This window comes from Cnephaeus nilssonii (assembly GCF_951640355.1).
Source record: "Cnephaeus nilssonii genome assembly, chromosome: 5".
Classification (NCBI taxonomy): Eukaryota; Metazoa; Chordata; class Mammalia; order Chiroptera; family Vespertilionidae; genus Cnephaeus; species Cnephaeus nilssonii.
The window spans coordinates 14,544,686-14,556,192 of record NC_137076.1 but is presented as its reverse complement, the minus strand read 5'-3'; the positions used below and the strand labels follow the sequence as shown (position 1 = coordinate 14,556,192).

At 45.3% G+C, this 11,507-nt stretch overlaps 1 protein-coding gene across 1 annotated transcript; it reads left to right on the top strand.

Moving 5' to 3' along the window:
• Positions 1–5,697: 5,697 nt before the first annotated feature.
• LOC307100351 (large ribosomal subunit protein uL30m-like) lies at positions 5,698–8,368 on the top strand (the record flags this gene model as incomplete). The annotated part of the gene is made up of 5 exons (XM_079772729.1): positions 5,698–5,702; positions 6,098–6,147; positions 6,442–6,608; positions 7,296–7,393; positions 8,365–8,368. The coding sequence occupies 5 exons, from the start codon at positions 5,698–5,700 to the stop codon at positions 8,366–8,368; spliced, it is 324 nt and encodes a 107-aa protein (XP_079628855.1).
• Positions 8,369–11,507: the final 3,139 nt, after the last annotated feature.

Here is an 11,507-nt window from a genome sequence, read left to right as displayed (position 1 = left end):
CCATTCCCCGCAGTGTATAGACAGCTTAATCAGCCTGTGTAGCCTACTCTTCTCCACCTGCCAATTGGCTATGCTCTCCCACTCTAGGCTTTCGCACAAGCTGTTCTCTCTGCAAGGAGTGCCATTCTCTCCTGCCCTGTGACCCATCTGGCTAATTTTACTCATCCTTTAGGTGTTAATTAAACATCACTTTATTCAGAGAACCTTCTTGGGTGTCCTCTCATATCCACACACAGTATCTGCAATCCTTCCACCAGGATAGCAGGTATCAGGACATTTTTTAATTTGCCATTTACTTGTGTTACCTTTATTGGGGGAAGGACCATGTGTATCCTGTGAATTGGTGTGTCTGGAACCTAACACAGTGCCTGGGAAACAGCAGGTGTTCAGTTATCATTTAAAGAAGGAAGGAGCCCTGGCCAGGTGGCTCAGTTGATTAGAGCATCATCCAATACACCAAAAGGTTGTGGGTTTGATCCCTGGTTGGGGTATGTATGGGAGGTATGGGAGGCGACTGATCAGTGTTTCTTTCTCACATTGATGTTTCTCTCTCTCTCTCTCTCTCTCTCTCTCTCTTTCTCTCTCTCTCTCTTTCTCTCATTCTTTCTTCTCTCTCCAAAATCAGTAAAAACATATTCATAGGTGAGAATTAAAAATAATAATAAAATAAAGAAGGGAGTAAATAAGGGAGGGAGGGGGTCGATATAAACTTCCTAAAGGTCACACCTCCACCTCTATTAAGCTTTAGGGGAAGTGTCTGTCTCTCCCTCAATAGCATTTATCAATATATTCCTTCTGTTCTAGATTTCTGTGTACATAATTAGTCCTGTGAGGGCCCCTATTATTTCTGCATTCCCCACAATACTTTGACCATAATACATGCTTAATAAATAAATAAACAAGCACATACATCCTATATAATCCTATATAATAAAAGCCTAATATGCTAAGTGTCCGGTCATCTATTCAACCAATCAAAGTATAATATGCTAATGATATGCTAAGGCCACTCAACCACTTGCTATGAGGTACACTGACCACTAGGGGGCAGACGCTCCAACTGGTAAGTTAGCATGCTGCTGGGGTGCAGCCAACTGGGACTGGACAAGACAGGCCAGACACATCCTGGAGCCCTCCTGCAGTCCCTCCCCAGCCGGCCAACCTCTTGTGTCCTTCCCCAGCCCTGATCGTGAACCGGTGGGGTCCCCCAGCCTGGCCTGCACCCTCTTTCAATCCAGGACCCTTCAGGGAATGTCAGAGAGCCAGTTTCAGCCTGATCCCGCAGGCCAGGCTGAGGGACCCCACTGGTGCATGAATTCGTGCACCGAGCCTCTAGTTTAAAGATAACATGTTGTAAAAAGAATATTCTGACCTTTTGTTGTCCTTCATATTTAAAGAATACAGGAAAGAAGCCAACCACAGGCAGCTACCAACTGCATACCACTTTGTAGCTTCTACCAGGTGGCCCTGGGCTGGAGATAAGCAGAAGCTGACCTAGGCCTACACCAGAGCCCTTCCAAGAGGTCCCAGAACCAAACTTGGTAACCAGCTTCAGACCACATTAGAGAACCACCCAATTAGCTCCACAAATGGCACATTCAAAGAGAGGACCCAACAGACACCAGAGCCCTTCTACAGTGAATACCACTCCATTGGGTCAGCCCCCCACAACAGCTTGTCCCCTAACATCATGACCAGTCTCCAAAGCCAGTCAGCATGGGGGTCAATTCCACCCACTGAAATGCCAACAGCAATCAAGACTCAACTATAATAAGAGGGCACACAAAACCCATACAAGGGACACCAGTAACTCAGGTGACCAGGGTCCTGTGCTACTGGGTCCTAAAGGGCACCTACTACATAAGACACCCTGAAAAGAGTGGGAGACATAGAAGATCTATCTAATAAGTAAAAACAAACACAGGAAGTCAACCAAAGTGAGGAGACAAAGAAATATGTCCCAAGTGAAAGAATAGGACAAAACTTCAGAAAAAGAACTAAACAGAATGGAGGAAAGCAATCTACCAGATGCAGAGTGAAAAACACTGGTTAAAGGGTGAACTTAGGTGAAGAATAGATGAATTCAGTGAGAATTTCAACAGACATAGTAAACATAAGAAAGGATATAGAAACCATAAAAGAGAACCAATCACAAATGAATACAATAACTGAAATGAAAAATACATTAGATGGAATCAATAGATTAGATGAAGCAGAGTATCAAATCAACAATTTGGGATACAAGATAGCAGAAAACATCCAATCAGAACAGCAAAAAGAAAAATATAAAAAAAATAGGATAGTTTAAGTAACCTCTGGAATATCAAGTATAACAACATTTTCATCATAGGAGAAGAGAGAGAGAAAGGGATTGAAAACTTATTTGAAGAAATAATGACCAAAAACTTCACTAACTTAGTGAAGGAAATAATCATACAAGTCCAGGAATCACAGAGAGTCCCAAACAAGATGAACACAAAGAGGCACAAACCAAGACACATCATAATTAAAATGCCAAAGGTTAAAGACAGAGAATCTTAAGAGCAGCAAGAGAAAAGAAATTAGTTATCTACAAGGGACCTCTCATAAGACAGTCACTTGACTTCTCAACAGAGACTTTACAGGCCAGAAGGGATTGGCATGAAATATTCAAAGTGATAAAAAGCAAGGATCTACAAACAAGATTACTCTACTCTGTGAGGGTATTATTTAGAATCAAAGAAGGATAAAGAGCTGCCTAGACAAGAAAAAGCTAAAGAAGTTCATCACCACCAAACCAATATTACAAGAAATGTTAAAGAAACTTCAGAAGAAGAAGAAGAAAAAGGAGGAGGAGAAGAAGGAGGAGGAGGAGGAGGAGGAGGAGGAGGAGGAGGAGGAGGAGGAGGAGGAGGAGGAGGAGGAGAAAATGTGAATAATATCAGCTAAATGAGCCACTCTATGTCTTTTGATTGGAGTATTTAGTCCACTTACACTTAATTATTGATAGGTATGTAGTTACTGTCATTTGATAAGAAAATAAGACCTATACATATGCTGCTTACAAGAGACCCATTTTCAGATTGAAATATGCACAGAGACTGAAAGTAAAGAGATGGAAAAAGATATTCATACAAATGGAAACAAACAAACAAATAAAAAGCTGGGGTAGCAATACTTATATTGATCAAAATAGACCTTAAAACAAAGGCTATAAATAAGAGACAAAGAAGGACCCAGCAATTCTATTCTGGGTATTTATCTGAAGAAACCCAAAATGCTAATTTGAAAGGACATATGCATTCTTATGTTCATTGAAGCATTATTTACAACTAGTGTCCCAGTGTACAGATTCTTGCACATTGAAAGAAAATTAATTAGAAGAAATATTTTAATATCGCTATTTGCATCTTGCTAATGAAAAGAAAATAGGATTCTAACGAGTCTCCCATCTACCTACTCCAGGACTTCTGTGAGGATCAAATGAGATGAGGCACAGGAAGTGTCCTGGTGCATGGATTCATGCACATTGAAAGGAAATTAATTAGAAAAAATATTTTAATATCGCTATTCACCCTTTCTCTATAATAGAAGTGTCAACCAAATTCACAATCAATAATGGCAGATTGAAACACACACCTGTGACTGGCGCCAGCAAGAGCTTTATATGTATCGTGCATGTGCTAGTTAACTTAGCCTTTTATATATATAGAATAAACTTTCTTAATTAGACCTGCTTTCTGATTTAGCTAAACTTTTTCCAGCCCAGTGAAGCACCCCAAGTTCTCTTTCAGGTAATTGTCAGCAACACAGCAGTAAATATCAACATGAAGCAGATTATTATTGTAGATCACGCAGGGAGTACAAAGGGTAAAATATTTAACTGCAGCAGTATTTGACTATATTCTGTGCAGTGAGAAAACCTGAAGTCATTTTCAAGGTCCACCATTTCTTCTTTTCAGTCGGGTCAAGTTTCTAAACTTTCTAAATCTCCGTTTTCTGGCTAATGAAAAGAAAATAGGATTCTACCAAGCCTCCTATCTACCTACTCTAGGACTTCTGTGAGGATCAAATGAGATGAGGTACGGGAAAATGCTTCACAGACATTTGGTTAAACTGTAAAATGTTTGTACTTGGCTATAAAGCAGGTCATGTTCCTGGGCTGAAGAAACTCTAAGGAGGCCAGTCACTAGGGAGAGGAAGCCGGACATTGCTACTTGATGTCATTACCCAGAGCCCACAGTGACCGTTTCCTGGCTGGGCTGGGCTGTGGGCTGCATTTTGTGCCATGGGATCTTGACAGCATTGGCTGTGACTTAGTGGGCTGTCTCTCCGGGGTGGTGGTGGGGCCTGTGTCCCACTTGGGGGAAGCTGAGTGTTGGTTTGTCGGCGCCAGGTCCATGGTGCCATTTCTTTTTAAATGGCCAGTGCGTGTCATGGCAGCTCCTGCATTGAGTGTCTGCCTCCTGGTGGTCAGTGTGCATCATAGCTACTGGTCAGACGGTCGGATGGACACTTAGCCTTTTATATATATAGATAGCCAAGATATGGAAGCAACCACAGTGGCCATCAATAGATAAAGTTGTGGTACCATATATACAATGGAACATTATTTAGCCATAAAAAAAAAAACAACAAAAAAATGAAATCTTGCCCAGCCGATGTGGCTAAGTGGTTGAATGTTGACCCATGAACCAGGAGGTCACCAGTTCAATTCCGGGTCAGGCCACATGCCCAGCATGCATGCTCAATCCCCAAAAGGGGGTGTGCAGGAGGCAGCCAAACGATGATTCTCTCTCATCATTGGTGTTTCTATCTCTTCCTCTCCCTTCCTCTCTCTGAAATCAATAAAAACATTAAAAAATATAAAGTTATTTAAAAAATAATGAAATCTTGTCATTTGTGTCAACATGGATGGACCTTTAGAGTCCTAAGTAAGACAGAGAAAGACAAATACCATAAGATTTCACTTATATGTAGAATCTAAAAAACTAAATGAACAAACAAAATGAAAACAAAGTCAAAGACACAGGAACATGCTGATAGTTGCCAGGTGGAAGGGGGAAGGGGGGTTTGAAAGAATGGGTGAAGATGAAAGAATTAAAAAGTACAAATTAGCAGTTACAAAATAGTTACGGGGATCTAAAGCATAGCATAGGAAATATAGTCAATAATATTGTAATAACTTTTTATGGTGCCAGGAGGGTACTGGAAATATCAGGGGATCACTTTGGAAAGTATATGATTGTCTAACCACTATGCTGTACACGTGAAACTAATACAACATTGAATGTTAGCTGTAATTGAAAAAAAATAAAATAAAGAACAGGAAAGAATCCCCAAAGTCTCCCAAAATGCATCTGGGCCATTTTGTGCTATTGACTACTAATTGTAGCACCATTGATATCAGATCACCAAGTTGAAAATTGTCTTGGAATGTAAACGTATCAAAATGTAATTTCTTTTGTTGTTATATATTTTTTTTAAATCCTGCTTTCCTTCTATTGCATTTTGAGACTGACGCGCTGCCTACTGCGCTAAGAGGGCAATTCCTTCTATTGCATTTTGAATTGTAGATCGTTTAACTTATCAAACAGAAGATGCAGGAGTTGGTGGTGGTGACAGGGGTGGGGTGTAGGAGCAGGGGCAGAGAGAGCTCCAGAGCCCCATGTGTGAGCAGGTGCATCCCCTACGAGTGAAGAAACTAGGAGAGTGTCTATGGGGTAAGCCCAGCGCTGCCCCTGCCCCTGCCCCAACCACTCCTCTAATCCAAGGGTTCTGCAGACTCTGGCAGGAAGCTGGGGACCTGGGCTGCTTCTTTCCAGGGACACAAATTCTCCTTTCTAGGAGCCTCAGCTTGTTGGTCTCAGCACCCAACCACTGACTAATAAGCCCATTTCTTCAGCCACAAATGGTATTAACAGATCCCTTCAGGTTCAGCTTCCTATCGGCAGGAAGTTCAGGCTTAATAACCTTGAGCAACTCCTGTCTCTGCCGAGGCCAGTCACCACACTCACGGCCAGAATTTTGCGCTCAACAGTTCACAGGCCCCCGGGCAGACTAAAGACGGTGACAAAAGATGGAGAGGCTCTCGTGTGTATACATTGGATTCCTCCAGAATTCCAGATAAAGTGTTTCAGCCTTCACCTGAAGGTCATGCAAAATATGGTGGGATCCACATTGGGAAAAATATGTGGTGATGCTGATGCTTGCTTGGATTAGAAAAAGCACATACTGCCCTAGCTGGTTTGGCTCAGTGATAGAGCGTCGGCCTGCGAACTGAAAGGTTCCAGGTTTGATTCCGGTCAAGGGCACATGCCTGGGTTGTGGGCTCGATCCCCAGTGGGGGACTTGCAGGAGGCAGCCGATCCATGATTCTCTCTCATCATGGATGTTTCTGTCTCTCTCTCCCTCTTCCTTCCTCTCTGAAATCAATAAAAACATATTAAACAAAAAAGAAAGAAAAAGAAAAAGCACATACTCCTCAAGTTCACAAGAACATCCCTTCGGTGAATGCAAAACTGAAAGTGACTAAACATTTGATAAGAATCAAGCCCTGGACGTTGCCACCAGGACTTCCCACCGAGGAGGACGTGGCTCTCACGGGCCTCAAGAGCACTAGGGTGTCGGTAGTGCGGTGGCATCTAAGCCCCATGGACCAGGGAGAATTAAGGTCTAATGCCAGAGCTGTTTCAGATTAAAAACTGCAAATCATTTTTCTGTAAAGATGGTGAGAAAGTGTTCTCATTAAAATACAGTATTTTAAATGCTAAAAACAAAACAAAACAAACAAACAAAAAACAAAATCCCTTCATCCACAAGACGGAAGCCCCAGTGGCACTTTTCAGGTTCATTTGCTACAATTCTCAGAAGGTTGAATATTTGCCTGTCATCATGGAGGTGAGAATTGAACTTAGAGTCTACATTGCTGTGATTTATCCCCTCCTTGTGTGAACACATTGAATCTCCAGTTCTCTCTACATATCTAAGCATGGCCGGAAATAGGGATTCTTCTTCCTGTGGAAAGGCAAATGAGGACCCCACAAAGGATGGGAACTTCCTAAGTCTGTTGGCAGTAAGGCTGTCTGAACTGAAATCAGTAATGCTGGTCCCAGTCCAGAGCTCTAGCAGTGAGAACCGTGCCAAAGTGCCCATTCTGGGAAACATAGATGCTCGGAGACAAACTTGCAGAAACGCCACAAGTAGCCTCAAGTCATCAGAGTGAAGAAACCAAAAATACGCCTTAAACCCTAACTCCCCCAAGTCCCCCAGGCCACAGTCCCTCCCTGAGATGTGCTCATTCTCTCTGTCTCTAGGTCTCTCCAGATGGTCCCTATGGAAAGTCCCTGCCTCCCGCTGATGGGGCACTTACCCCAGAGCAGTGTGGGAGCTGCTGGGTGGTGACTGCGGGGAGGTGAGAAATCCTGGCAGGTTTCTGGGCTGGAAAAGGTGGGGATCAAGTTCCCTCGAGGATGCCCCACAGTGCGGGCCTTTAAGGCAATCGGGACCTGTCAGTGTTGAGGGGTGAGACTATTGGGGAGGTTCCTGGAGTAGCAGGAGCGGAGGCTGCAGCAGTTGGTCGTTGGGGAGACAGTTGGAGAAAGTTCTAGGAAGTTCCAGGGAGGAGCTAATATGTAGGGTGGGAGAGAGTAGGAAAAGAAGAATGGGTGGGTTTGGGGCATTCCTCCTTCCACAGATTCTAAGGAAAAGAGCAAAAGCCACAGAGATGATTCTCTTACCGTTTCTCCCACCTTTCAAGATAGACGGTGAGACATTGCGGAAGAGGCATAGAGAGGCACACAGAGAACATGAAGAAGGGCAGACAGGGAAGCCACGGAGACCTGAGTCTGGGGGAGACGAACAGCATTTGACTGTGCAGAGAAAAAGGCACATGGACACCAGCAGGAGAGAGACGGGGCTGGGGCACAAGTGACCGAGTGGAGTCGGCGTGGGAACAGCATGCGGGTCTCAGGCTGGATCAGAAAATGTCAGGGGCAGTGTGAGATGCCTCCTTTGTCGTTGTCACGCATCTTCCAGCATCTCCAAGAGCTGGACAGGAAGAAGGCAAGAGAATATTCAACAGGGACAGAAACTGGCTTCGTGGGGAGTTGATCCTGAAATAAGATTTCCTTTAAAAATTAAGAATAAAACTTCCATGTAATCTAGAAATTCCTCTTTTGGAATTATTTACCTGAAAAATATAAAGACACTAATTCATAAAGGTATATGTACCCCTGTGTCAAGTTTCTTCTCGATGACAGTGACAGCTTCCAGGGACTGAGCATGATGATGTATGTGTCAAGCAGTGTGAGGGCATGTAACAAGCACTATCTCGTTTAATTCTCCCTGTGACTCTATGCCATGACCATTATCCTCATTATGCAGCTGAAGCTTGGGGTCATGTAGTTAGCCAAACCTCAGATCTCCCAACCAAATCTCCCCGAACCCCAAGCCTGTCTTCTTAACCCCTCACTGGAATGTCCTGGGCCACTACCTTCCCAGCTTCACCCAAAGGCCTGTGGACACAGACATCCCTTTGTTAACAAGCTCTATCTCTGATTCAGAATTCACCCAATCGGCAATGGCCACAGGACTGTTTGGATCCGCCCTCTTTGACACTTATGTCCATGCCTCACCCTGGCCCTTCGTTCATTCCGTTGACAGACATTCTCTGTGGTCCTCTCCGGCCAGGTGCTGTGTACCTGTGAGGATGCATCGCCCCTTGCCACTACAGTGTGCAATTAGAAAAAAAGTAAGTGGTCTAAACTGGGTCCGGAGACAACTTTAACTGGTCCCTCTGGGAAAGGTGACAGGAATAGCTGCCAATTCAATTTAAACATCCACTGGGCCCACCATGTGCAAAGTAACCTAAGCTCTAGGGATTTCCTCCAGGATAAATACAACACCATGTTTGCCTCCACAGTTTAATGAGAAAGACAGGTATTTACTTAACCAGCAGTGAAATCAGGCAGCCTGTGACAGGATCTATAATAAGATAGACCTGTGAACAACAGGGACACTGGAGGGAAATGAGACCAGAGACGAGGAAGACTTCGTTACCTCACACTTGGAGGAGGTATTTGCAATGAGTCTCTGAGGCTGCTTACTCTGAGCTCATCCATTTCCCTTGTGATGGACTAGAACTCATTCGTCAAATCCTCCAGCCTGCCTGAGCCTGAGCTGTGACATCTGGTTGTGTCCCTGCATCGAGTCTCCTTAGATCAGCTACCCTGAGCACCTCATACCTGCCCCTGGCTCATTGCTTCTGGCTGGGCCTACAAAGCACCTCTCCAGCAAGTCCTTGCACCAATCAATCCCTCTGAGCAGCGTTTAGTTTGAGGGCTGATTGCTTAGCGCTGCCCAGTGGAGGCCTGAAACCACCAACAGACACCAATTGTGCACTGGGAGCTGCCAGACACCTGCTCCATGTTTCAGAGCATTTTCGAACCTTTCAGCCAAGGAAGGAAGAGCAGACTTGGGACAAGACCAGGTTCTTGCTCTTCACAGGGGAGGCTTTCAAGACCTGAGAGGAAAAACGCGGGTGTCTTCCTGGGCCTCTCACTGTCCTCTTCTCCTGCGCCTTGTCCAGGATGCCTACCTGGGCAGGGCGCTTTGTTAGTGAGGAAAGTACCTGCTAAGATCAAGGTGGATCCTCTTGGGAACTCAGACAGACTGTCTTATTCTAGATGCAGGCATATACGGGTGTAATTATTTTTCAAAGCAACCCCAGGTGGATGTGGGTGGAAAGGCTGGGGAGCCGCAACCTCCATGCTTCTAGAGGAGAGATGGGTCCAGCGACCAGAGGCAGTTTTCTGCCCAGCATAAAGCCAGCTCCCAGGGATGGGATGGCCCATCCCTTCCTGGGCCATCTAGGGAACCACAGAGACCTATCAGCAAATGTTTGCACCCATGGTGCCAGGTTAGGGCCACGGCAGAAGGAATTCCACTCTCAGGTCAAGGGTGGATTTGGAGCAGTGGCTTCCACCTGTACCCTGTGGAGCTAGCTGCTTTAGGAATGATTCTGTTAGTAAATATTTAAAACTCACTGGATCAATCGATAGTAACTTGCTTCTTTTGTCTTTGCTATCTACTCTTCTGTGTTCTTTATATGTGTTCTCCCTTCTTATCCTCACAAATACTTCATGAAGTATGGAATTATATCCCCATTTTTTTAGATGAAGACACTGAGGCACAGAGAGTGTGACAAGCTTGTCCAAGGCACACAGCTAGTGAATGGGGGCTGCACCTGAAGCCAGAGGCTCTAGGCCTCTGTTCTTGCCCTCCGTGTGCTCTTGATTCATCTTCCCCAAGTCTAAGTGTAATCGGACAATCAATGGGTCCGGGCTTCCTGTCACTACCTGAGCCAATTAAGCAGAGACAGGGTTGAATCATACATAAGCGTTTATTCCAATACTGCCAGCAATATGGGAGAGCAGCAGGTCATCCACAAAAATATGCTCTGCCCCCCACCATAAGCCAGCTGCTTATATTGGGTAGAAGGACAAAGATTACATGGGGAAGTAGGCAAAAGGGTATGCCAAATGGGCAATTTACAGTTCATGTGGGCTGGAGATTTGCAAAGGCCTGCGGTTATGCAAAGGCTGGGGGGTGGGGGGTGGCGGAGGGTTCAAAGGGCTGGCAATATGCAAAGGGTTGGCGATATGCAAAGGGCTGGTGGCTCTGGTTTCTGCAACAAAGTTGTTAATCTTTCCATGATAATGGGCAGCTCCAGGATGGAGAAGATGGGACAAATTTCCAGGTGAGCTCCCGGTCCCACATGCAACTCCCAGCCAGGTTAGAATGTGCCTTCTTTAATCAGAACAAAACAAGCACGGTTAATAGAGCATGATGAATATTTCTTACAATTACAGCTGGTCCCCAATATTCTATTTCTGCCCCTATCATAAGGACTGGGACTTGGTATCTCTGTCTTTATCAGCTGACCCCAGGCAGCACCTTCCCTCTAACAAACCCTGTGTCCCACTTTCAGGGTCCCCTCCAGGCCACCAGGGACTTCCCGGGTTGATCCTGTGGGAGAGGAAAGCAGCTGGTGGGAGGGGTGGGGCCTTCCTGAAAGGCTGGCCTGGGTCCAGCCCATTGCATGTACAGTCTGGGTATTTTTTTATAGGATGTGAGAGGGAGAGGCTTCTGAAATGAGGGGCTGTAGGTCGATTTCCTACGCTGGTTGGCCAAGGAAGGACCACTGGTCACATGGGGGTAACTGACTGCCCCTTCTCAGGGAGAGTACCACTGTGGGAGCCACCTCCACCCCTAGTCTCACGCTTGAGAATAGCATTTCCCACAATCAGGCACCCTCACTGCACTGCCTGAGAGCCTTCTGGCGTACTCCCCACTCTGTCCCAGGGACTCCCCTCTACCCTGCCCTGGAATGCCCTTCTTTACCCTGCTTCCAAAGCTGACCTCTCTCCAATGCCCACCGCATGCCCATTTCCTTCTTCAAGCTTCCCTTAGTGATCCTCTGGACCTATCTACAACTCATTAGCTGACATGTCATACTTTGACTTCCT